The sequence below is a fragment of the Echeneis naucrates genome, chromosome 8, assembly GCF_900963305.1.
Source record: "Echeneis naucrates chromosome 8, fEcheNa1.1, whole genome shotgun sequence".
Lineage (NCBI taxonomy): Eukaryota > Metazoa > Chordata > Actinopteri > Carangiformes > Echeneidae > Echeneis > Echeneis naucrates.
The window spans coordinates 8,803,839-8,829,384 of NC_042518.1; the positions used below are offsets into that span (position 1 = coordinate 8,803,839).

General features: G+C 40.5%; 4 protein-coding genes across 10 annotated transcripts; 1 reads left to right on the forward strand and 3 right to left on the reverse strand.

The window, feature by feature from the left end:
• Positions 1–1,780: 1,780 nt before the first annotated feature.
• LOC115047672 (carcinoembryonic antigen-related cell adhesion molecule 6-like) lies at positions 1,781–6,094 on the reverse strand. 2 transcript variants are annotated; one of them, XM_029508761.1, is made up of 9 exons: positions 5,969–6,094; positions 5,548–5,889; positions 5,222–5,461; positions 4,729–4,995; positions 3,090–3,192; positions 2,961–3,012; positions 2,180–2,307; positions 2,047–2,106; positions 1,781–1,971 (listed from the first exon to the last, which is right to left on the reverse strand). In XM_029508761.1, exons 1-9 carry the CDS (start codon positions 6,015–6,017, stop codon positions 1,965–1,967), a joined length of 1,248 nt encoding a protein of 415 aa, XP_029364621.1. In that variant the 5' UTR covers positions 6,018–6,094; the 3' UTR covers positions 1,781–1,964. The 2 variants fall into 2 exon arrangements, with proteins under 2 accessions (XP_029364621.1, XP_029364620.1); XM_029508760.1 differs by having other exon boundaries at positions 1,781–1,997.
• Positions 5,563–7,944, forward strand: LOC115047673 (neuropeptide B-like). Its single transcript, XM_029508762.1, has 2 exons — positions 5,563–7,106; positions 7,673–7,944. The coding sequence occupies exons 1-2, from the start codon at positions 6,861–6,863 to the stop codon at positions 7,799–7,801; spliced, it is 375 nt and encodes a 124-aa protein (XP_029364622.1). The 5' UTR covers positions 5,563–6,860; the 3' UTR covers positions 7,802–7,944.
• A 516-nt stretch (positions 7,945–8,460) lies between these two features.
• On the reverse strand, positions 8,461–15,590 carry LOC115047904 (guanine nucleotide-binding protein G(o) subunit alpha-like). The gene is made up of 10 exons (XM_029509122.1): positions 15,552–15,590; positions 15,158–15,293; positions 14,969–15,060; positions 14,791–14,883; positions 14,438–14,598; positions 13,073–13,201; positions 10,408–10,537; positions 10,244–10,315; positions 9,215–9,302; positions 8,461–8,651 (listed from the first exon to the last, which is right to left on the reverse strand). The coding sequence occupies exons 1-10, from the start codon at positions 15,588–15,590 to the stop codon at positions 8,461–8,463; spliced, it is 1,131 nt and encodes a 376-aa protein (XP_029364982.1).
• Positions 15,591–17,234: 1,644 nt separating this feature from the next.
• On the reverse strand, positions 17,235–25,291 carry LOC115047538 (ethanolamine-phosphate cytidylyltransferase-like). Of its 6 annotated transcripts, none has more exons than XM_029508534.1 (13): positions 25,061–25,291; positions 20,604–20,692; positions 20,000–20,161; positions 19,758–19,824; positions 19,594–19,678; positions 19,476–19,517; positions 18,781–18,910; positions 18,537–18,619; positions 18,369–18,446; positions 18,209–18,274; positions 18,067–18,132; positions 17,897–17,985; positions 17,235–17,800 (listed from the first exon to the last, which is right to left on the reverse strand). In XM_029508534.1, exons 1-13 carry the CDS (start codon positions 25,189–25,191, stop codon positions 17,686–17,688), a joined length of 1,203 nt encoding a protein of 400 aa, XP_029364394.1. In that variant the 5' UTR covers positions 25,192–25,291; the 3' UTR covers positions 17,235–17,685. The 6 variants fall into 6 exon arrangements, with proteins under 6 accessions (XP_029364394.1, XP_029364393.1, XP_029364392.1 ...); XM_029508533.1 differs by having other exon boundaries at positions 18,781–18,913; XM_029508532.1 differs by having other exon boundaries at positions 18,781–18,928.
• Positions 25,292–25,546: the final 255 nt, after the last annotated feature.

Below are 25,546 nucleotides of genomic sequence, written 5' to 3' on the forward strand. Positions count from 1 at the left end.
TTTAATAGCTGTATATTTTACACTGCAGTTCTCGCCAACAGGTGTGCGGGGTAATGAGGTATTCCCGGTTCCTGTGAGATCATGACACTCAGTAATAAATAAATCAAAGTCTAATAGAGAGAAACAGAGAAGGATGACGAGTTGGCATGAAATTAAGTGGAATTAAAATGATTTAAAAATGTTTCTTCTTTTTATCTATTTATTTATTTATATCTTGTATCGTTAGGTTTGTGGGACAGAGGAGTAAAACATGATATCTAAGTAAGAGATTACACAGTCATGCATGCAGAAATTCATTGCAGCTTTCTCTCTCTAACAGATCGTCACAGATTCAGCCCAGCTTAGCAGAGGGAACTTCCTAAAAGTGGCATTTTTACTGTTACTTTCACTTAGTGAGTGACAAGCAGCTTGTCAGCAGACATTTAGTGGCCATAAGGGGTTTTGATCTTGAGATGAAAGTGATCTGCTCTGCATCAGATTATTTTTATTACAAACTGCTGGAAGTATTTAAGTGTCAGACTATAGCTACACTTCACTGGGTGAAACTCACCACTGGAATATTCACCTGCATCACTTAAAAATAGCCCAAGCTAAGACATGGATGGTGCCTCTTACAAATCATGGCAGAACATTTACAATATAATGTATACATTTTAAAAGCATGGTGCCGCTCCCCTCACTGTGGGAGTCAGATTTGTTTAATTTCCCTTTGCAAAGGTACATACATGGATTTGGCCTTAGTGGTGGATGGAAGCAGTGACCAGGCCCTAACCCTAACCCAACATCAGCTACAGGCTGAGCTCTAACTTTGAACTTTTCTCCTCTCTCTAAATGAATGTAGCGTACACCGTCCACCGTGTTGGTCATTTCACACTATACTGTTCTCAAACTCTCAGTAAAGGGTAACATGCTCAACATGCACGTGTATTGTTGCACCGAGCAAGCTGTGATGACTGGCAATGACATTTTCTCCTGTTATTGAGCGGCTCCTCTCTAAAGCTCTCACACGGCACCCACTCACCCACCAAGGAGAGCTGTGTTTTGCATCTGTTGGAGCCATGTGCACTCAACATACTTCAGCGTGTGTTATGCTCTTAAATTACCAGCAGATGGCAGAGCAACCAGGAATTTATGGATACTCCAAAGTCGCCTGGAATCATCTTGCAGAAACACCCAAAATTTGTGTTTCATTGGGAGGAAACAATACCCACAGAGTTATTTATTTTCAGGTGCTGTGGCAGGATGTGTGCATAGCTATAAATGATGAATGCTTGAATACTAAAAATGCAGGATTATCATTTCACACCATCATCAGCTGTGGAGAATCACTAGACAAATGGTGTGACAGGACATCCTTCAAATGACACAGTGTTACACTAATTAACACATATCAAAGTTATACAACATAAACAAATGCATTCCCTTTTTCAGTTTTGCTGTATTGTTTGATAGTATGGTAGTTCGTACCTCAAATAAACATCTAGTTCATTTCTTTGACATACTTCCAACTCGTACTGCCTATTGCCTTGAATGTTTATTGTGTTGGAGTGATATAATTTGGCAAATTCCTCTTTAGAGCCTAGGCTACGGGAAGCAAATTCACTTTCCCGGTGCCAAAAACACACACACAAAACAAAAGGATCTTTGTTTAGAAAAACACCAAACAACTGAAAGCTCCTTGACATTTAGTGAGACTCAGAGGCACAATGCTCTAAAAAAAAAAAAAAAAAACAAAACAAAAAACATACACTAATATTGATTTAGAAACAGCTGGTGTAATTGTATTCATTCTGTAGATAATAGTTCATGGGATTTTACTGCCTTCATTTTTATGAAAGACAAGATTTATTGTTGTTCCTGTTTTAATTTTGCTGTTGACCTCCTTTCTCTTCCTTGTGTTACTGCAGAACATCATGAGCCTGCTGTCAACATTAGAGATGTTCCTCATATGAAGGGTTCAAGAATCAGTGCCTGAAAGAAAGGAGAACACGTTTGCTCTGACTTTATGTAGATTTCAGAAATGTGGAATCGCTTATTGACCTTTACCTGTTCACTGTTCTGTAAACCACATCATCATCGTAATTATGAGGGTCCATCTGCTGCTCCCTGTAGGTGATATAGTTGAGTACTCACATCTTTAATGCAACATGCAGACAGGTAATAGTTAAAAATATCTCACATGTTTGGCTCTCTCTTTTTGGTGAAATCAATAGCTGCATAGACGATTTCTCTTCTCTCTTCCCCACACTGAGCTCCTTCTTGTGGTTGGTTGTTGTCCAACATGGGCCAGTTGGAATAGACTATCCTCTATGTCCAATCAGAATTAATACATGACATAATGAATGTCCAACGCTGTCCTTCACAGCAATGCCTCAGTGCAAACATGATTATAGACAAATAAGCTCACAGCTTAACTTTTGACAATTAGTTTACAGACACTTGCAAACCTCCCCATTCACGCAGTTATCCGGCCAGCCAATCATGTGTCACAGCTGTCACATGTTATGACAATAACACCGGTGGTGTTGTGTAGATAATGCTTTCTTAGCAGAATTTTATTCCCTTTGATGCCGTCATCGTTTGAATGTCCATATGAGTATTTTAGCTCTTACAGTAGTGGCCACAATTTACTAACTTTAACAGCAGGATATTGCACCACATCCCAAAGCATAAGCCACCCCGAACAGGTGTGAAAGACGTAAAATGAGTTCAGTGAATTTCAGTCACTCCAGCCTGTTCTGAATCCAGTAGAACAACTTTTGGATGAGGTGGAGGAAATTGCTAACATGAATGTGAAGTTGACAAGTCTGTAGTATCTATGTGATGTCACATGGAGCAGGACTGAAAGTGTTTGAGAGCAAAGTGAGCCCCTCTTATGTTCAGAGTGTTCAGTGAGTAAGCTCCAATTTTCACCCAAAGCTGAATCAAAACTTTACATATTTAATGCGGGATATAACCACCTGATTGCAGTCTTCATAATCAGTCTCCGGTGTTCTCTTTTTTTTGTTGAGTCTGTGAAAGCACACAGGCTTTATAACATCATCTTTGTATATGAAATAAAATTGTGATATTGTGTGAACAGAGCTTACCTTCTAACAGCAATAGCAATGGTCACAATCAGAAGCACGAAAATGGCGACAAAAGTAGAAACGATGTATGTATTTCTTCTGGATGTGCCGTGAGAAGAATTGTCTGTAAGGAAATTGCCAGTTTATATGTTTGGTGAAGGCACAACAACTCAAAACATATAGATAAGTATCAAATACATTAAACCATCAAGAACAACCGTCTACCTGTTTATGTACACTAAAAGACGAAACCTTAACGCTGCCACTGAGCTCACTGTGGGAGAAAACATGCACTGTTTGACCCATTTAACCATTTAATCCAGAATGATACAACAACAAAATAACCATTGCCGCTCTGTACTTCATTTCCATAATGTATATATTATGACATTTTGAATATAGAATTTAAAACATTAAAAACACAATTGAATACACACTGCTATTTCAATTTTATGTATGCATTTACTGAATATTCTAACAGATTTTTGGATCTTATACGGTTCCTCAGAGTGTCCAAACTTTTTCTACAAACAACGAATTCTTATAGCTTTGTATTCTACAAATTAGCAGATAAAGCCACTGATGTGCTTCAGTTTTCTCCACCATCAAATGGTTGAAAGTTTTTTGCTGACCCTAACCCATGTTTGCTTTTTTTTTTTTTTTTTCAAATCATTGTTAACCATATTAAGATTTAATTTGTGCTGGGACCTATTAGCTGCTATTGCGATGGAAAATACCAGTTATTACAAGAAAGGTATAGATGATGGTGAAATTTGCAGTAAAAGTTATTGGTATTTTTATCACATTGTATCAACACTGGCAACATTAAGCCATTTTGGAACGTCACGCTTTGATTTGTATAATATTAAATGTGAAGAAAATGCAATATTTAATGGTCAAACTTTCAATTGATTTTTGATGACCAAATTAATAGCAATTCATGTTTTATTGCTATGATTTCATTTGAACTGGATATTGCTTTCAATTAATGCTGGTAGGTAAAGTAGCAGCAAAGTCGGTTATTGTCATAGTAACGATGACTGTCAGTCCCCATCACACACCGACCTCACTCTGCCAGTCGCCTAAGAGCTTGAAAAATATGGAATATAGGTCAGATACCTATTCCTATTCCTCACCATAAAATCCTGCATGTTGGGCACAGAAAGAGTAACAACGGCTGAGCATAAAAACGGATAAACCAGCAACTGAATCTAAGTGACCTAACCAGCTGTTGACTAACTGTTACACTGAATATCTGACGGCTCCCAACATGGGCAGTATCCCAAACAACACTGAATTATTACCCGGCAATCCAATTCACATTTTGCCATAAAGCTTACTTTTGCTTCTATTCATTTTTCTTTGCTGCTAGACTCTATTGTTTTATTCAGAGCTGTTTATTCTGCTGTCTCTTGTGAGAACACACAAACACCTGTCAGTATGTACAGTATTCCCGGCCAATACTCCTCCTGCTTTGGCTGCAGTAAAAACATCCAAACAAAGTAAAACAAAATCTTTGGGATCTCTTGAATTATAATAGATTGTTCAGGTGTACTTGAAGCATTAACTATAAAACCAACTTAGCATGCAGCTGTTAGTCATATGTTAAACAGAAAAGGGCAGAATGGGTTCGTTGAAATGTGCATGATAACGAACTTACCTTTGACAGTAAGAGTAACTGTCGACGAGTTTTGACTTCCATGTTTGTTGGCGGCTCTGCAGTAGTATCCCTCCACACCAGCAGCAGAAACCTTCATGAAGTGCAGTTCATGCTCAGCTCCAACAGAAGTTGAACTGTCACCCATTTTAAACCAGGTATAGTTGTTCACCGGTGGGTTTCCATCGCTGCTGCAGCTGAGTGTAACGTTGCTGCCTGGCTCTACCTCCATGGATGGTCTGACCGATACTGATGTGTTTTTAGGGCCATCTGAGAGAAAACTGGATTAATTCACTGCAGTCAGACAAATCACGCCACAAACTTGATGTAAATTGATGTACTTCACAAATCAAAGGAGAAGTTATAAAAGAGATATTTCATAATTCACCAAGGCAGGAGTTTAGGTCATTCAGAAACATTATAAGTACAGAATAGGTTTTCATTGTCACACAGTTTTTTCTTTGTTCATCATGTAAAGTGGGGATTCTGTGCTCACATTCAACGTCTATATTTATGCCTCCCGAAGTGGTTTCACTGAGTCCTGTTAAGGAACAGGAGTAAGTTCCGGAGTTTATGGAGGAAATGTTTAACAAATGAAGCGTAGATCCTTCGACAATGGCGTTTCCATCCTTATACCAGCTGACAGCAGAGTTGTTACAGTTGTTTACGCAGGTTAGATTCAATGAATCACCTTCCTTCATTGGTCCGTTTCCATTTGATTTCTCCGCCTTCAGATCTACAAAGAGCAAAGTTTCACTGTAGATTCAGAAGCAGAGAGGACTCAAAACTCTGTTTTGTTAAATAGAAATAGCTGAAACCTACCATGGATTTCTAATGTTGCTGCAGCTGTACTTGTCCACTTGTTCGTCACAGTGATAAACCTGAACTTGTAGTTGCCTTGGTCAGTATGGTTTACTTTGTTTATTTGAAAAGAACAATTTTTAACGTAATCACCAATATACTGAAACTTGGAGCTCTTCTCTGACTTGCTCTCATATACGAAGGGACCTTCAAAAAAGTTTGTGTCGTGCCCCCACATGATCGTCGTTACTTTTTCTCCGACAGGATAGCTGAACGAACATACTATGACAACAGACGAGCCTTTCACTGCGCAGATACGCTGCTGTCCGTAGATCACATCCCACCCACTGCTGCAGAAAACACCTGCAGGAAATGCATTGAATTATGCTCTATTTAACTATTTTAACATGAGCTTAAATGAGACACAAGAGCTGTACTTTACCGGACAGCAGCATCAGCGTCCAGGTCAGGTTTCTGGATTCAATGCGCATGTTAAAAAACTCACAAAGCCAAGTGGCTTCTCCTCAAAATAGGTGTGACTGTGTACTTCATAAATGTAAAGTAAAGTTTCACATCACCCTGAATTTAGGTCGAAGACACCACATATTACGTTTGAGCAGATATAGGGAACGACAATCCGCTTAGAGGAAATATGCAACCGACGAGAGATGTTGCTTTATTGTGGTAAAGGCAGACTTTACCACAGATACTGCAAAACAAACAAACAAACAAACAAACATGTTTTTAAATACACAGATAACAATAACCAGTTTTTTTGTCTAATTTCGATGTTTGCTTAATGCTAAATATATTGTACTCAGATAAAGAGTGAGCTATTTGTCGGCCTAATGAAGTTATGTGCAGTTGTGAAATAAACTGTTGAAAGACTTTTGTGGTTTCAGAGAGGAGCTGCACAAACTGACTAAAATGACAATACTTCAGAGCTGAAGCAAACCGGCACAACCCCTCTGTGGGGCTGACACACTGCCCTCCAGGCGCCATGACCTGGGCAGCTTTGTTGTGGCTGGTTTAACAGGGTCCAACACCGGTTAGATATTAGTTTGAACAGTTTTCTTACGATCATTTTTATTTCATTTTTGAGCCAGCAACAGTGACTTGGTATCAGATTTGTCGCCTGCCTTGTTCAGCAGTCGTTGACTTTGTGAGGTTTCATGGAAATGATGTTGCAGTGTTGCGCAGGCTCGGGGGGCTTCTCTGGGGTGGGGGTGAATGATCGGTCGGTCCTCTCAGGCGCGGCAGGATGACGGGGTCTGTATAAGTAGTGTGTAAAGAGCCGGGCTGAGCAGTGAGCTGTGATCGGCGATCAGACGGAGATGTCCGCTAAACTCCTCTTCCCCATCGTGCTGCTGTCCGTGCTGCTGTCCGTCAGCCCGGCGGCAGCCTGGTACAAGCAGGTGGCCGGTCCCAGCTACTACTCCGTGGGCAGAGCGTCCGGCTTACTGTCCGGCATCCGGAGGTCCCCGTACGTCCGCAGAGCCGAGCTGGACCCGGCGGACAGCGGAGAGTCCGCGGCCAACAGCGTCTTCTCCGGGATGAGCAACCTCATCCTGATGACCACGGTCAGTTTTCATCCATCATCGTTACCAGTCAGTCCGTCTGTTCAGCTTCAGGGTCCTTTTCTGCTTTCAGTGAGAGAAGGAAAAATGGAAACAAGCTCAAATGAATTTGTGGCACTCTTGTTACCTTTATAGCACTGCATGACTCGATTTTCAGAAGGCATAAACTATAGTGCCTTTCTGAAGGGTCCATTGTTAATACAGTTTAAATTAAAGTGTTCAACTTAAAACTAGCAGCAACAAGTAGTGTGAGCTCACGGTGCAGCTGAATGGTCCCCGGGTCATGTATGCCTGGAGGTCAAGCGTATTTAAACATTTATATATTTTGGGCAGTTTAATCCAAAATACCAGTCTATACCTTAAAACTGCCTTAATCACTCTCTGAAATATAACAGACGAAAATAAATACTTCAAAGTCATCAAACAATACTCATTTGTGCTGCACTTCGGTAAATGTGCTTAAAGGATCCAGTTGCTGTATCATCACATCGTCTGCTTCAAGTGTAAAGGTCAAGTCATTTCAGATCAGTCAGTCTGACTGCATCTTTTGTCCTTTTCTCTCCCAACAGCCTGTTTGTATCAAACATGTTACACCAAACCTGCAGAGCTGTGAAGTCTTCCAGGAAATCAAAGGTTCCTTGAAGTGTAAAGCAGATGTCTTCCTCGCTCTCGACTCTTCGGACTGTGCAGGAGACTGAGCAGAAAATCTGACAGCTGAGCTGGATGATGAAGCATACTTCTACTTGATAAATTGTACATTGTTTGAACTCTAAGTGTAACACTTGTGTGAAAGTAGATGCAAGATCTTCTACTTTTCATTATCATTTAATTGACTTTCTCATTAAACTCTGAAATTATGAATGTGTACATTTGATTTGAGGTTTCATTAATAAATGAATCATGCTGGAGCTCCATGCGCATCTTTCTGAAAACAGAATTTCGTCCTTTCGTCATACAGAGATGAACACTTCAGTAATTGGGTATTGGAGACTCTCAATGTATAAATTTTTCCAAATTTTAATCAAACACGTATGCTGAAGTTGCTATCCCCACGACCCGACCCTGGATGAGCAGATGAAGATGGATGGATGGATGGATAGTCATGATTTGATTTAATACTTGTATCCCTCCCATGCTTATTGGGATTTGTGTGTGAAAACAATAGAGGAAATAAACTGCATTAAACTGTTCAGACATGCTGAAATAAATAATTTATTTAAAAATGTTTTAAAATAAAAATACTTTGCAGCCTAAATAAAGTGATCTTAACCACCACTTAAATAACTTAAATATCTTAAAAACGTAAGAGATGCACATAAATCGTATCTGACTAAAAACACCAGCAGTCTTCAGGCCTTCACAGCAGCTCGACAGCAGAGAGGTTATCCTTGATAATCTGATCTATGACCATGTGGAACACCACCTGTATGTTGGTGGTGTCAGTGGCCGTAGTGAAGTGGTGGTACGTGGGCTTGTCAGGCCTGGTGTTACATGATGAAAACATGGCAGTGATGTGGTGGGCTGCCGCATTCACGTCGCCATCTGCTCCTGGGTGTGGAAAAGGAAGAAAAGATTGAATATTTTCAGAGAAATTATATATAGATAAAACAAAAAAAGCACTAGTATGAGCTCATTTTAACATTTATCTTTAAAAAAAAAAAAAAAAAAAAAAAAAAAGATGCTGCGTGGGAATGAGTGTGAAATATGTACAAGCATGGTCTGTCCAGAATAAGAGATGCAAAAACACACGTATGACTAGTGACCCTGCACAGAGGGAATTCTAATTTCCCAGCAGACATGGAGGACACAGGGATGCATCCCCCAAAACAATAAAAAGAAATGTAAGCAATTCCACGAGGAATTCAAGGTCCTAAACAAAGACCTCCAAGTCTTATGTCATCTCTTGAGAAGCAGTTGAGCCACAGCTAAGAAAGATGGAAGGGAATGTAGACATCAATGTTGCAGTAGATTCCTCAAAATCATTCGACTATCTGATCGGTTTCCTGTTTCATTAATGTTTCACACTTGCTCAAACACAAAATCTGTATTCAATTCACATGCCTGATACATGTGTGATAGAGTTAGAGAAAGACAGAAGTTAGAAAAAGTACCTTTATAACTAGGAAGGTAAAATCGCAGGTGTCTCCCAGAAAGAAGGATCTTGTCACGAAAAAGGTCAGTTTTGTTCATGAACAGGATCTATAGAAAAGGCATGCAAAGAATCTGATTTAAGACTGGAAATTTCAAGTCTTTATACTGTTAACTGTATAAACCCTTGAATATAAAAAGGTAATCCAACTGCCCCAATTGGCTTATTGCAAGAGCATCCCCTGAGCCAAAACCAGGCAGCTCTGTGTTTTCACAAATTAGTGAATTTAACTGCAGAAAGTGACACTGATATGGCACGTGTACCAGATTAATAACTAGTTAGGGCTGTAAAGCCCCATTGTGATTCATTTCGAGAAAGTCAATTGTGTTCCATTGAAAATCTGTTGATTTTACATTTAATAGTTTGAGGGGTTTCTCTTATGTGTGTTTACTGTAATGTGAATACTTTCCATTGACCCTCAACAACAATCTGTTTCACATAAATTTCGAGGCATTTGCCATCACTTCGCAATTCTTCGATTTCATACGTGAAAACAATCTCAGCACTAGATTTAAAAAAAAAAAAAAAAACCCAAACAAATAAACACACTGCTATGCTGGAATTTAAAACGTATTAAAAAAAGAATGTGTTGGAAGATAACCCTCGCCCAGAAGCACTTACAGTTAAATAAGACCTATGGTAAATACTACTGCTAAACATGAGTCATTCATGCCCATTACTAACCGCCCCACAAAGTCTCAGCATGCAAGAAATCAAACAAACTAATTACAACAGCGTTAAAACAGCCAAGCAAGAAATCACCTGCTTCACATCTTAATTAGAATTTGCATGCCGATTATGTATATTACACGTAATGGTAAAAAGGATGAGTTCTGAATGATCAAACAAAAAGCCACTCAGAGATGTGCTCACCCCCCAAATGTGATGAGCTTTAAACAGCCTGGGCAGGCAGACTGTGCGATCATTCAGGCAAAGGCCAGGATAATGAAAAAGTTAAATATTGTATTCTAAAATGTGTAAATACACTAACCAGTGAGGTGTTGTTGAAGACCATGCTGGTGCAGATTGACATCAGAAGTTGAAGACTTTCCTGCAGCCGGTTCTATCAGGAAACCAACGGAAATAGATGAAGTTTCTTCAGCAAAATATCACTTGATTTACTGTACGATATCACAACCAGGCAGTTATTCATACCGCTGAAGGATCCTCCACCAGCATCATATCATAGCTGCTGAGGGCCACAACAAACAGTACAACCTGAATACAGTCAAAGCAACTGAGCCACTTCCTCCTCTCAGTCCTCTGGCCCCCGACATCATACAACCTGTCAACAAGCAGAAGAAAACCTTATTCTGTCTGAGGCGGGAATCACATGAAATATGAGAAAAATGTCGTTCATTGGGCACAATTTTCTCAATGTCCCATAAATGTCATCTTTAAACACTAAATCAGACTGAACTCTTGGTCGCAAGTATTTCATAAGTTGAAGAAACTGAACAACATGATGCAATATATTATTTAAGATCCATTATTTCATTAATACCCATACTAAAATGCATAAACAACTTTTCTGATGGCAGAGAAGTTGTCGAGGGTCTGAGACACCTCACCACCGTTTATGGAAATTTCTGACTTAAAAAGTCACTGAGTAAGACAGTTCAAAAGTTTAACCCCATTTCATTTTCAAATATTGGCAAAATCCAATTCATAATGCAATATGGCAGTAAGTGAATCTGCGGGTCTTGGTGACACAGGTAATGAGTTGCCATTTGGGCCAGACAGTCTCCAAGTGCATGATTGTAGCAGTCATGTCAGAGGGATTAAACCATTTATCCCCCTCGGTCAAGAGTCAGTTCTAACAAGCCGGGGGACAATAAGCGTTCACCATGGTACTTGACAGCTGTAGAGAAGAAACAGCAGTTCTTCAGATTTAATAGACTGACAACTGAGGAAATAACGTGTGATTTCAGCCATTTGGTGGAATCTGCCAAACTGGTGAGACTGTCTGTGTCTGCTCTAGGTATGTCATCAGAATTGGCGGCAGGCAAATTTTCAACAAAATAAAATTGTGAGCCCATAACTTGGAGATAATGAGCAAAGCCGTATAATCTCAGGAAGCAACAGATCTACTCTGTTGGCAGTCAAAATGGCTACCATGGGAACCATCCAATAAGCGCTAGAAATAACATTATTACAAGTTTTGCTAAAATGTATATTTTTTGGTCTGGTGGCACTGAATTAACAATCTGTGCACACAATACCTCCTTTTGGTGTACATACAAAAAAGTGAAAATACTACATGTCACTGTCGAGAGACAGCAAAACTTTTCCAAATGCTCCACAACTGTATGAGTCACAGATATTCAGTAAAATATTTGATACATTTCACATTGTTAAGCATACTGATCCAATTCTAGGCTTAAAGCTACTTTTGTAAGATGGATGTAATATTCACGAAGACCTGGTCAGTACGGATTTGGTAACTTCGGTATATTCAGCAGTCGGAGCACTGTGAATGGTTCCCTACTTCGAGAACACAAGTTCAAAACGGGAGGGGGGGAATTAATGTTTTATTGCAATGCTTCCTCCACATTTTATTCCTGGAATAACTAGGTAGAGTGAAGTCATCAATATTTCATGTCTGAGTCATGCCCAGGCAGCTGCCTCCCCCATCTTCAAGGTTCAGTTTTCATCAGGGTCCCTTCAAGAGACATTTGAATCTTGGTCTCCAGAGTTTCACCAAGCTGCTTCTTTAGATATGTATGTTAGAGTATATAACTGAGTGTATATGAGTCCATGAACAGCGACTATGGCAAAACGCATCGAAACCTCTAAATCCTCCAAGGACTGTAGATGTATTTAACTTAATCCACTGCCTAAAAGTTAAGGACACTGACGAACCTGATAGGCATTTTCCAAACTGAATCACTCAGTTATTGTTGGTCAGTTTCATGGAATCAGTGATCAACAGTTATGGAAAACAAACCTTGCAGAAAATCTAACAGTTACAACACTGTCTATCACAGGCTTTTAAATTACTGGTCGTCCAAAACTTTTCCCAAAATGTAATAGTGTAAAGGTTAAAATTAGATCTGCAAATAACATGTCATGAACAGGTGTAAGCACAAGTACAGAAATGGTTGGGACATGCATTTACAATGCTTTTTGCGCAGATATGTTCAAAGTTTTTTGTGTAATAGCTATAAAGACATTTACACACAGAGGTGTTAGTAACAGCGATGTTAAGGCAATGTTCTGTCTTTCCTGGGGGGTGCTGTACCTTCAGCTTGTAGGAGGGCACAGAGTAAAGAAGAAAAAGTGATTGAGTGGACTGCTGTACTGTTGTGTCAGAGGTCACTAGAAGTTATGAGAAAGACCCAGAATGTGTTTGGACTGACTTCATTCCCTCACTTACAATAGCAATTAGTTTTAGATGTAAGTCTAACCACCAACAACTCTTGGTTGCTATTATAAAAGTATAATTCTCTGCCTTTCATGCATAAAGAACATAGTAAAATGCACTTATATACCCAATCCATGTTTTGGAGGGGGATTTTAGCATGACAACAAATTGGTTTTAAATGCCACCTTCATATAAAATGGTAGAAGATATAATCAGTTTATTTGTCACCAGTACAAGGTGATGAAATATTGCTTTAATATTTCTGCATGCACAGGAATTCAATCTTACCTTTCACAATAAATGTAAAACATGATGGCAATTTATTTTTTGAAAAAGGTTCGATGAGCTCCATGTGAACCATTTCATTTTCATCCTTACAGTATGAACTCAATATAAAGCGTTGTGTTGGTAATGCCAGTGGCAGCATATCGTGTTGCAAATCAAAGTTGAGCCTACCGAAATACTGTTTCATTAACTTGAAACTGCGTTTCAATGATTCCACAGGTCCTCACTCTGACTCTCAGAACATCCTTCACAGTGGGGATATAGTTCGGAGCAAGGATTCGACTCATGTTCTCAAAGAAACTGGAGAGAAACAGGAAGAGAGAAAGTGTCACCAAAAGTAAACTGTGGTCAGAGATTTGGCTGCCTTTGTCTGATATGTTCATTCACTCGTATCAGTTCTTCTTAGCCACATTAGCCAAACATAACCAAAGTTTAGGAATCTTTACCTCTGACATGTTTCAGGCTATTCAAAGCAACCTGATATTAGCAGAACCACCAACTTCTAAATCCTTTAAAACTCATTTTCACATATCCTTTCTTTAAATAAATTTTTGTATGACCCCTTTATGTCTTACTGGATTAGCATGTATGGGTGGCATCTGCTCCCTGTCATTCTACACAGCATAATTACATTAGATATATGCAGTATCAAAAAAAGTTATACCATTGAACCATTGTGCACTGTGAGCTGCAGAGAGAGACGTGTGAGGTTTCTGGAGTTGTAGTTGCAATGCAGAGGGCAGACACGACCAAACAGTAGGGAAGTTGACAGACCGAACTGTCTAGACCAACATTTTGGGTCAAAAGGCTGTGTAATGTCGGTTTGTGGTTTCAGGTTTTAGCACTTCTCTATCTACTTAGATGTAGATTTTCCTTTAAATCATGAGTTCAGAATCAATAGTTCTGAACCATGACATTAGCCTCAATTAGCAAGCTGCCCACAGGAATATTAAATAAATCAGCAGAAATAATAATAATAATAAAAAAAAAAAAACTATCACTATCAGCTGTATCAGGAAGAGTTACATGAAAAAAAAAAAAAAAAAAAAGCACAAAACAAGGAGCGTAAGCATTAATGGCCTTGCTCAAAATGTGTTCCACTCTTCAGCTGATGATTCAACATGCTCCAAACATTGTAAAGCACCAAGGTAGGATTTCATGACGTCGTACTGGCTGCTTTTTGTGACCAACTTAAAAGGGCAAAATTGCATAACTGAAGGAGAGCAACTACAAAAACCTGCTCTGCCTATATAAACAGAAAAGTGAACGCTGTGTTGTATTAAGTTTGTAATAAGTTTTGTTTCATAATCTATGGACATAACTTGCAGTGAAATTGATAAAGACAACAAATTCCCTTTCCACCTGTTCTCTTTAATTTGCTCTCAATAAGCCTCTCATTCCACAAATGTCAAAGGACAGATTATTCTCAGCACACGCCTCAACTCTTGCTCCGTGATAATGAATTCTTCCTGGGAAATTTCCTTTGGCATTTCTATCAATCCTGCAGTGCTGATTACTTGAGACAATTCTACTCACTAGAGTGCAGAGTCATTCAGGTCAAACTCGTAACCTTTGGCTGCAGTTGCACGAACACCTTGGTCTGCCCAAAGCGAGCAGAAAGCATGAGCCACGAAAGGAAGCAACTCCTGGTTGTCCCCCAGACACTGGCTGCAGGAGAGGATGGAGTGGGCGTGCTCCTAAACGGAACAACAAAAAAAAAAAAATAGCTTAGAAAAACAAAAACTTACACTCGGGATATTTGCACAGTTAAACACTGACATCTACTGTGACAAAAAGGGTTTACAATGAAATGTTTACAACCAAAATGGAACTCTGCAGTTTAAATGGAGATTCAGCACATCGGTTCAAGTTTTGTGTCACAACATCACCTTGTTCTTCTTGTTAGCAAGGTTTATTCTCAGCACCCCCATCCCACGGAGCACAAACTTCATCGAGGTCAGCAAGTTGTCTAAAACTGCAGGCTGCAAGGCGAACGAAGTGGCATCAGCAGAGCTGAAAACTGAAACTGAGCAGACGTAATGCTTCGGTTTCACGACCTCCTGCTACCTTAAAGCTGATGAGTTCTTCCCTTGAGAAGCCCTGACTGTGCATTATCTTTATCTGTTTGATCAGAGTACTCTTTCCACTCTCTGCAGCTCCTGATGCACAAATCAGAGGAGGCATTTCACTTTGACAGGTTACAAAAATAATGCTCCACCACTTTGGAGTGAAGATTTGTACTTGCCTTCGACTTACCAAGCATCAAGATTTTCACCACATTCGTCTCATTCCTGGCATGTTCAACAAGTTCTTGTTCTATCTTGGAGCTTTGGAGCTTAGCCTTTTTACCCTCTTCTGTAATATCCTGGTGAAAACACAGTCCCATGCAGATCTAAGGAAGAATTGATTTTTTTTTTTTTTTTTTACTGACTGCAGTTAGTAAAAACAAGTACAAATTTATTTCTATCTAATTTTGGGTGTAGTAAAGTAAGACTAAACTTAAACTAAAGGTAAAACACATTTGACACTTAAAACTTAAAATAACAGCAATTATTAAACAGGCATTAGTCCTTTTTTTTTCTTCCTGCCACACCGAATTGGATTGGTAGCTAATATAGTCTGGTATAAAAGTGATGGATGGGGTTCGTACCTGCAGTGGGGTTGGCAGGATATTGAGACAACAAAACATTATTGCTACTCTGCACACCGACGTGTCGTTTGTTTCAACAAGCAAACAAACAAAAGAAAAAAAAAATACAGCTAATTACGTTTAAATTAGAAGCAAGTGTGCGCAGCAGAGATGCCTTCGCGTCAGCTGGGAAAAAAAACAATCGTCTGGCGAGGTCGAGTGCCGTGTGAGGAAACGTATCGTTCAGCTGTTACATAAAGATGAACAACAACCTCATTTGAAAGTGATGGAAATACTTTTTGCTTTTACCTATCAATTATTGTTCAATATTAAACACGTTTACTTTCTCATTTTAATTTTAATGTTTAATCCCACCTGAGGTTGTAGGTCTTTTATAAGTATTTATTAGAAAAATGACTCCAGTGTAAACGGATGCTCGCATTAGGGAACAGTTTACAGCCTATTAACCTTTCTTCTGCAATAAAAAGCCTACAGAACTTCGCTGGGTATCAGTCTGCTGCAAAAATAATCGGCTCTGACATTTAACAATCTCCGTGTGACTCATGTGTTGCAGATTTAAGCTCGTCTTTTCTGAGCAAAGGTCATTCCCGTGTCCGAAGTGTGAAGCTGGTTTTCATGATGAGACTAATTAATGTGCAGCCTGCTCATTTAGCCTACCTAACGATTGAGGAAATAAATCAACACACAACAATAATCACCCCCAACACACACACACTTTGTTTTAGTGAAAACAAGACAGCAAGCAGCTTTTGCAGATTTAGTCTCATTATTTTCAATATACTGTAGTCCCATCGTCGGTTTCTACAGTATTTGTCCACTGGGAGTCATCAACACATAGATTAGCCTACACTAAATATATTCCAACTCGACATACAGATATATTATTATGCTTTTTAAACAATATGAATCTATACAGTAGTTAATGGAGAGAAGGTGAGTAAAATATACATTTACAAAAAATATATTATTTAATCCCATTTGATATAGAGGCAGAGGTTAAACTGTTCAGGGCTCAAAAATGACAGTAAGAGGTCTATTTCATGATCAAGAGCATCTGTCATTGTTCCCTCATTGCACTATGAAAACTAAAGGTCAAAAACAGTCTGTTAAACTCTGTAGTGTTTTTCTATATTAGGAATAATGTAAGAAGAGTTGGTTTACAAAAAATAAAACAAACAAGAAAATTACAATTGCACTCAAAAGGCCAGTTGTGTAGGTCTGATCAAGGTGTCATGTCTGAGTAAAAAAACAAACAAACAAACAAAAAAAAAATGCTGTAACCGTAAAAACAAAACATTTCTGGTGATTTTGCGAAGTCAGTGCAATCTGGAGCAGGATCTGGTATTTGTTATACATGAGGTCGCAACAGCCCATCTTCCCACTTCCAAGCAACTCAAGTTTAAACTCCTCTAATCCTCCAGAGAGCCTGTAATCACTTTTTACATACAGTACATACATTATATACAAAGATAGAAGACTAAGCCCACTGATAGGCAGAAAGCAGCAACAGCCCCGTGGAAATAACAAATCAAATCTCCCCATTGCTATAGTTCAATGCCTGACCAGCATTTCAAGTCCCCACACTTACTCCTTACATGCCCAAATCCCATATTTTGATATTTAAAAATTTGATATTTAATAAAAAAAAAAAAAACAAAACATCAAATAAAAGTACTTGAGGAATTAAAAATATTAAAAGACTTAAAATAGAGAGGTGAAGATATGGTGACATCTTCCTTCTTCTAACTTTTCAATTATTTTGTCTAGTTAGTTATATATCTGTATGTGTCATTTATTTATTGTTTATTCATCTTTTTTCTTGAAATGTAACATGTATTTGCATATGCGGTATATATTAATACATAGAGGACCCAGCCCCGCACACACAAACACACACACACACACGCGCACACACACAGACACACGCACGCACACATTTGTATACCTGATGATCCCACAGCAGGCTGGCTACAAATGGGCTGCTGTAAAGACCTGCTGTTATTAGGCAAGATCGTGTGTGGAAGGTGTCGTAACACTTATAAAAGGGTTGTTTTAACTGTACATGAGTTAAGATTAATTGAGCTTGTCAGTGTAACGATGAGACTTAGTTGATGGAGCCTCTTTTGGGGCCTTCCTACAGCACAGCCTGGGCCCTTTCTTTAGTCTTTTCCTCCTCTTTTCGCTTCATCGCCTGAATCACTGCTATTTCTTTGGCCTCTTTCTTCTGGTTCCTTGCTTCAAACTGTAACCTACGTCAGACAACAGATATCGGACAAAGAGCTCGTAGTTAAACCCGTCTCATTTAGGGAATTGAATAAAATATTCTTTCACAGCTGATAGAATACCTGTTCTTGATTATCCTCTGCACAATGGCATCTGTGGTGAGGCTGTTCCCGCTATCAACGGTGCGCAGGATTCCTTTCCTTCTGGGCTCCTGGGCGTGAAGGGGAAGAAAATAGTGATGCACTGGAGACAACGTCAATATTCCTTATACTATCCATATTGTGTTTCTTACAGCATAGGGGTCAGACCCATCCTTGTCAGGGTATATTTCTGTCTTTCCATGGCAAACAAGATCCACCTATGGATGCAGAGCCATGTTAAAGCTTGATGCATATCAACTAGATTTGAAAGTGAAACTGTTTATCTTTATTTACCTTGAAATGGTCCAGCAAATCTTTTGTGACAGCAAAGGGTGCACCAATCACCACCTCTGACACATACTGCAAGGCACACAAAAGGAATAACATAAATATTTAATAAAGAAGTGATGCATTGATTTCATTGATGGAGAGCGAAGAAGGAAGAAGAACGCACTCGACAGGCCAGGACACTGAGTGTTCTTTCGTGGACATTCATGATGGGGTAGTTTTTCCCTTTGTAACGATTCACCTCCTGAAAAATACCACCAAAGTAGGAACGTCTGACAGTGCTGAACTCAGGGAGGCAGTCAAAGTCTCACATAAAGGAAAGCAGGATTCTCACCTGATCGAAGTGCAATCCCACTATAATGTATGGCTTTTGTGCTAGCTTATGCACAGCTTCCAGGAAGTCAACATGGCCAATGTCTGACAGGAGAGCAGTCAAGGGAGAGAGCAGGGAGTCATTGATTATTGGTTCATTCTGAACCTGACACTCCTCTGGCTTGCACAAGTGATTGCAGTTACCACAACAACTATGGCTGTTTCCAAAAATTATCTCATTTTCTGTTGTGGTCAACAAAAGATACGGAAGAGGTCAAAGGCTCCGGCCACGTAGATGATGGTGTCTCCGGGTTGAGGCTCCTGGCCAGAAGCAAACTGGATGATCTTCTGTGAAGTCTGCAGGAACTGAGACACCCCTGTCCAGGGACTATGGCCCTTCTGACCATGCGACCCCCGTAATCCAAAAACAGACATAATGAGTACAAACTGACAGTTGCTGACAATAGCTAACACTTCAATATCTTGAACAGTTCAGGCTCGAATAAGGACCTGCGCCGCATCATTGCCATCCAGTGGCGTAAATAGTAACATCCCCTTTTTTCAGTGGCTAAATGAAATTCGGCCCACACATCCTCAGTGAATTTATTCAGCCCTTTCCAAACCCACAGCATTATGCTTCCAGCCTTAAACACTCAACTGAGAACAGACCCTCCACTGCTTTCACGCTATTTAAATCCCCAGCATGGTGACTCTTGGTTCGTTTCCCTAGGCAGGAACAGAACTAGTATTCACAGTTTATTGGCAAGGCCCATTACGTGATTATTAAGTCGGACCACAGTAAAGGCTTTTGTTTAGTAATGGTGACATTTGGCTCGCACAGCAAATTTGAAGACTTGACTAAGGCAGGAATGTGGTCTTTAACATGAAAGAATCCGGAGTTTTGATAGTAAATGGAGGATTTGATTTTGACTAAGTGATGGCATATATGTTTGGTACCTACCTTTCCAAAGTTGTCTGTGTGTTGCTGATAGTCTGAGCTATCCTAAAGAGAACCGAAGGAATGAATTAGACCCACAGTGTAAACTGAAATCATTCAGGTAGATTGATGCCATACTCACAATGTTGCTGTGGTGAGCTTTGGTCATCAGCAACATCCTGCCAACCAGATCTGTGGTTGACACTCCCTGGGTTCTCTTACACTCTCTGTAACAATACGATACACATTAACAGTCCCATCCTGACTGGCGTTATTATCGTTTGTGTGTTCTCGAGGAAAGCTCACCGGTATCGTCCTGACTTCTTCACCTCTTCGTATGTGTCTTTACCATCCACTGTTAGTGTTATATCATCTGAAATGACAGCGAAATGCTGTCTGCATAAATCAGCTAAGCAATGTCATGTCCATTAATTTTGGATTGAAAATCAATGATTTAGCTACAAATGTGGAACTGCATTTAGTATTTTTAATGATTATGTATCTGTTTGTGTGGCTAACCAAAGACATTGTGTAATAACGTTCTGTACCTCCGTGTACACAGAAGTCGGAGTTGTACTTGTCAAGGGTCCCGAGGGTGGTGACATAAGGCGCTCCTTCCACGATCTCATCCACCCATTTTATGGCCCTCACCATCTTGTACCTTTCTTCCTGAGTGAAGACTGGTGGACCCTTGTGCTTTGCAATCTCACCTTGAAGACAACAACAACAAAATATGTTGAAATGATCCTGTTGACACGTGGTTAATAATGTAGACTGACATTAATAGAACAGAGAGAGAGTCCCCCTCTGAAACATCTACATGACATTTCACAAAGACTGAGAGCAGCGTTGCCTTTGTCGCTGAGATGTTTTCGATGGAGGGAAAGGTTTCTGATATGTGAGTGCGAGTGTGTCTTACATTAGGGTAAGACACACTCGTTGGGTTGCTGCACCGACTGTCACAACAACCTCTCCTAAGTCAACAGGCCTCAGCCGATGCCTGGTATTTTGTAAAGGAAGAGAGAGACATGAAAAAGGTGGATAGAGAGGAGCTAGACTTTAAAAATGCTGGTAAAGTGGCTGAGAGAGCGTCTCCATCGAAGGTGTACAGTACGTGTACTAAGGACAACGATTATGCTATAAGGGTCTTACTGTCTGTGTGCACTCCAACGATGAGGTAATCTCCCATGGCCTTGGCCTGTCGGAGCTGATTGGAGTGGCCATAATGCACCATGTCATAGCTGGTATGGAAAAACATATGAAGCAAGAGAAGTTGCATCAAAATGAAAAGGTGCACAACTCTTCCCCAGAACACAATGCTTTATTGCTGATGACAGGAAAATGAAAATGGCAGCCACCCTTAAATTCTGCTCGGTCAGTGCTCTTGGATGCACTTAAGTAAATAAGTGAAATAAATGAAAGGCTGGGGGGATATTGACAGAGTTTTAGTGCGCAGGTTAAACCATGCAGAACTATTCGTAGTGTTCCTGAAGCAAAAAAATTAAAAAAAAAACGTTCATTGTGTCTTTCCCTCTCTCCTCTCTCCACCCAGGCTAGCATACCATCTGTGGATAATTAGATTAGCACAGATTGGAGACTGAGACTGCAACATGGTAATCTAGCACAGTAACAGAGAGCAGATGGGCATTATCCTCCTATCGCTACCATTTACACCAGCTGCTAACATCAGCTAACATCAGTCTGATCATATTTTCCTTCTTTTGCTCTTTGAACACGCTATTGATATCGAATAGACACAAAGGTGATGGCAGGTATCCCCAAAGATTTATTAAATGAAGACTGTCATTTTGAGACCACATCTACTATAATTTACGCAAACAATGCGGCTTTTTAGCTAGAGAGTGAAGACATGGGAGCGATGATAAAGTGGGGAAAAAGCATTAAAACTGGTAGCTGCATTCTTTTTAGTGCCATAAATTACACATCGGTACTCCCAACAGTCAGATCTAGAGCAACAATATGACTAACATTCCCCAAAAAATCAATAAGAGAGCAGACGAGCGCTGCCAAAGCTACAGTATGTTCGAGGCCAAAACGATAACACAATCACATGTTGTTTTCAGCTCTGCTAGGCTGTGGCGTGCCTTCCTCGTAGCTTTGTCACTACACACAGCCTGACTGAAAAACACTGGAGTTTACTACCTACTCCACTATTTTGTCTAAATACACACAGGTGAAACACATGAAGAGCCATGAAGAAGGGCGTCTAAAGCCGAGACTTTTACTGCGTCTCTGCTGAAATTAGATCCATGTGTGTTTGAGACGATGGTGCAGCAACAGAAGAATGCAGGAAGGGGGAGAGTTTGTGGAGGTGAATGAAAAGAGAAGAAAACGCTGAGACCCAGACAGAGTTACGTAACACAGAGAGGCTGCTTTTGGGGTCTTACTCTATCAAGATGCCAAACATGTCACCGTGTTCCTGCTGTGTCTTTAAGCAGGGACGGAACGTGACAGTGACACCGTGGGATGATGAAATATTAATTAGTGCAGCCTGTTAGCGGACACCTCAACGACACCAAAGTTTCTCAGGAGAAAAAATGGTTAGATCTCAATGCAGATTCTAACAAAACATAATGAGGCATGGGTGTGAAATACCGGCAAAGACAATAGGGAAAAGGAAAGATTTCATCTTAAGATTTTAATCAGGTGTCCAATGAGTGCCATGCTACACTATTGGAAAGTATCAAATTAAAATACCACGATAAACAGTGCAAAAAAAAAAAAAAACAGGCCGGTGGCCGCTCTGTGAAAAATTCAGAAGCTGCTTCTCAGAGTACCAAATGTCTCAGAGAAGCCCACGAATTAACAACACTCCATTATTTCACAGACGCTGTAAATAGCATTTTCTTGTCTTGTTTGCATATATCTCCTGTAATACTCAGTGGAATTGGACTTTTAACCACGTTCTTGGTGATGCCTCTCTGACGGCTGGTCATTAACCATTGTCATTATGTTCCGAGGCCACAAATAAGGACAGACTGCTGCTTTGTGAGGGGAAGAAGGGGCAGGGTCAGAGACGTCTCAGCCGCTGGAGTGACTGCACTCTTTCCTTGGAATTTTCCTCTCACGTTGCTGACAATGCTGGATGTCAGTAAGAGCACGGCGATGGCCAGCAGGGTTTCAGGAAACAATGTGCTCAGTGACGGGCACGGCTGTACGAGCTACAGCCGTCATAGCAGGTGTGGGCTGGAGGGGTTAGAGGGGTTAATGAAATGAGCTCTGTTGACATTGGGTCTCTTTGCGTGTTCACCCCACCGGTTAATATTCTGGCATCCCAAATATTCTGCAACATGCCATCAACCAGATAGGCAGCCACACCTAAATGGCAGGAATTCTACTAGAGAAAGCTACCATAATCCTGGCCTTCATACACAAATATTCCTTTTTTTCTTTGTTGTTGTTGTTGCTGTGGCACGATGGAGTCAGCTCCTGTCCATCAGCATCTGGTGTTTCCCCATGAGGGGGCATCTTAAAGGCTTAAAGGGTCCATAAATCAATCGCTTTCCCTAAAAAAGTCAAAAACCAATGAAAAATGGCTGTCAAATGTTCAAAAAGCTAATGGCAAAATATTCAAATAATTGAACAGCATAAAAGCTTCATATTTGAGAAGGTGGAGTTGTTAACTATTTGGCACCCAAAAAAACAAAAACCCAAACAATCTAAACAATGACCTAAAACGTTTTTGAGTGACCTGTCAGTCATTGTTAAAGCTCTCATCTGTTCCCCCAAGTTTTTCGAATGCCAGCTGTTCAAAATGTACCTGCATCTCAATACAATGCTGGTGGGGAATTCACTTTTTTCTTTTTCTACCTTTAGTGGAAAATAATTCTGTGGATCTGTACACGTTGTTTCTGGAAAGACCCTCTATGGTGCACCACAAACGCAACCAAAAGACGGTTTACACCCATTGTTCGAGGGTTGGTGTAAACATCGAAGATGCCGATATTCAAAAAAAGAAAAAAGAAAAAAAGACAACCTTCTGTATGGCAAGATATCAGAGTGGCTAAATTTGAAGCATATTTATTATCATTGGATGGCATTACCCCATAAAAGTCAGCATGTCATTGTTTTGGCCTCCATATTCTGTTTGGCAGGCGGCAGCAAGGAAGTGTCCTGCCTCTGAGGAATACAAGACAACACAGCAGGAAGTGCAGACAGATAAGATGTGTCTGACATGGCACAGTACGACAAATATCAATGTAAAATTTAGTTTATAGAAAAGAGCTCCTCGCGCAGCAGTTCATTAAACTTGTTCAGCGTGTTCAGCGGCATTAGGGCTTCCTGCCACACAATGAGTGGCCATCAAAGCTCAAAACACAGACGACGCTGTGGCTCTAAATGGATGTTTTGAAATGGGTGCTGTTGCCTTCCCGAAAAGCTTTAAAAATCATGCCCAAGAGGACACAGCGAAGAGTAAAAGCATGAGGCTCTGGACTAAAACCAGTTAAGGAAGGTTATTTTGCCCGACAAGAATGCTGGAAAGAACTATTTCACTTTCACTTCTTGGAAATGCTGATTGTTGGGTTATTTGTAGAAGTTTGTAGATAATATTGATATAAAAAAAATACAAGTGCTAATTTCCTGTGGCTAGTCGATGTGTTCACTGTCAGCCATCACCTGTGCTGTATTTCACGCCATGTGAACGGCCTGCTCATATGATTCTTGCTGTTTTTAATCACATTTCATCCTGTCTAAATAAAACATCTTATCTGTAGAGGCGTTGTTAGAACTTCATAATAAGTTTGTTTACACCTACTGAACATCTTAGAGACGCAGCAGTAGCGTGGTGAAGGTGTACCATGAGACCAGACAGACAATTTATTGTGTTGACTGATGGACAGAAAGGAGGAGTTTCTGCAGTAAATTCATGCACATTCATTGTCTAATTTGAATGCTGTGTAAGGACATCAATAGGCTTCTGTTTAATGTTGTGAGATTAGCAGTTAACAATAATTTGCCTGGTGGATATCACTACACTTGAACAATATCCCTGATCATTGCCCATCACTGTGGGAGTGGCTGTGCCTTAAGTGTTATCTATATATACATTCAAACATGTTTGTTGTGTTTTGTTTTGTTGTTTTTTTTTTGCCAAAGCTGTTAGCTGTGTGGGTTAATGGGCGTTTTAATTGAGGATTAATTAAGTGCAAGTTGTTGATTACATTAAAATAGCAATGGCTCTTTCCTATGTAGCAAAAAAACTGCTAGCTCGGAATAAAATACCCAATTTTCTCATTATTATAAATGCTTTTATAAAAACCTCAGGGACTGACTGATGTTTTGATGCAACGCACATCAATATAAATCTCTTCTGATGTTGTTATGTCATCAGGTCTGCTGGGGACTAACAGAAAGTCTAAGATGCTGCAGTAACAGTGTGAAACAAAAGTCATCAACCACTCATTGGGCTAAATACACAACGGAATATCTGACTGAAAGTTTCGTGCACGCTGATCAGGCAGCGGCGCTGTCAGACCTGCAGCAGGCCCGTCCTCACCGTGACCGGCTGATCCGTCCAGCCAAACCGTGCTCCACACAGATATCTCTGCATCTTGACCACACAGTCGGTGATCCGGTCGGTCACTCACCAGCCATCGCACCACACCCGGATTCTTCTCCTCCTCTTCTCGGGACTGCAGGCTGCAGCGCCGGGGGTCGTCCCTGCGTCTTTCCCGGCCGCCGTGTTCACTTGGTGGTGGTGGTGTCCGTTCTTGATCATTTTTGTTTACGCTGGTGAAAAAGGGAGGAGGAGGAGGAGGACGTCCAGCTGCGGGATGAGAGGGAGGCGGATGGACCGGGTCAGCTGTGCGTCCTGCTCTTTTCCGTGCAGGACAGCCGCTCTCTGTGTCAGCAGCAGCGGTTGGAGCGCGATGCGCCAACGCCTCCTCCTCCACCGGCGACGCAGCGACGCAGCGACGCACCGGTGCGTCAAGTCCGCCGAAGAAAGCAGATCAACGGGGACGGAAGAGCGGATCCGTCCGTCCGCCCACCCTACGCGTCTCCGCAGACGTTGGGTTTTATTTTGAAAAGGTCCGACGTGACGCTCGGAGTTTATTGCGGAAGAGTTGACGGAG

What these genes read in the sequence shown, in the direction of transcription:
- LOC115047672 (XM_029508760.1), bottom strand. Translation starts at nt 6,017, where the DNA reads ATGCGCATTGAATCCAGAAACCTGACCTGGACGCTGATGCTGCTGTCC. An exon ending in ATTGCTATTGCTGTTAGAAG is followed by an intron (nt 3,013 to 3,089) that starts GTAAGCTCTGTT and finishes GTGCTTTCACAG; the next exon opens with ACTCAACAAAAAAAAGAGAA. An exon ending in ATTATGAAGACTGCAATCAG is followed by an intron (nt 2,308 to 2,960) that starts GTGGTTATATCC and finishes GATTGGACATAG; the next exon opens with AGGATAGTCTATTCCAACTG.
- LOC115047904 (XM_029509122.1), bottom strand. Translation starts at nt 15,590, where the DNA reads ATGTTTTGTTGTCTCAATATCCTGCCAACCCCACTGCAG. An exon ending in GTTAATGAAACAGTATTTCG is followed by an intron (nt 10,538 to 13,072) that starts GTAGGCTCAACT and finishes GCTTGTTGACAG; the next exon opens with GTTGTATGATGTCGGGGGCC. An exon ending in TTACCTTCCTAGTTATAAAG is followed by an intron (nt 8,652 to 9,214) that starts GTACTTTTTCTA and finishes TTCCACACCCAG; the next exon opens with GAGCAGATGGCGACGTGAAT.
- LOC115047538 (XM_029508532.1), bottom strand. Translation starts at nt 25,191, where the DNA reads ATGATCAAGAACGGACACCACCACCACCAAGTGAACACGGCGGCCGGG. An exon ending in CGTTGGAGTGCACACAGACA is followed by an intron (nt 20,162 to 20,603) that starts GTAAGACCCTTA and finishes GTTGTCTTCAAG; the next exon opens with GTGAGATTGCAAAGCACAAG. An exon ending in TCAGTGTCCTGGCCTGTCGA is followed by an intron (nt 18,275 to 18,368) that starts GTGCGTTCTTCT and finishes TGTGCCTTGCAG; the next exon opens with TATGTGTCAGAGGTGGTGAT.
- LOC115047673 (XM_029508762.1), top strand. Translation starts at nt 6,861, where the DNA reads ATGTCCGCTAAACTCCTCTTCCCCATCGTGCTGCTGTCCGTGCTGCTG. An exon ending in ACCTCATCCTGATGACCACG is followed by an intron (nt 7,107 to 7,672) that starts GTCAGTTTTCAT and finishes CTCTCCCAACAG; the next exon opens with CCTGTTTGTATCAAACATGT.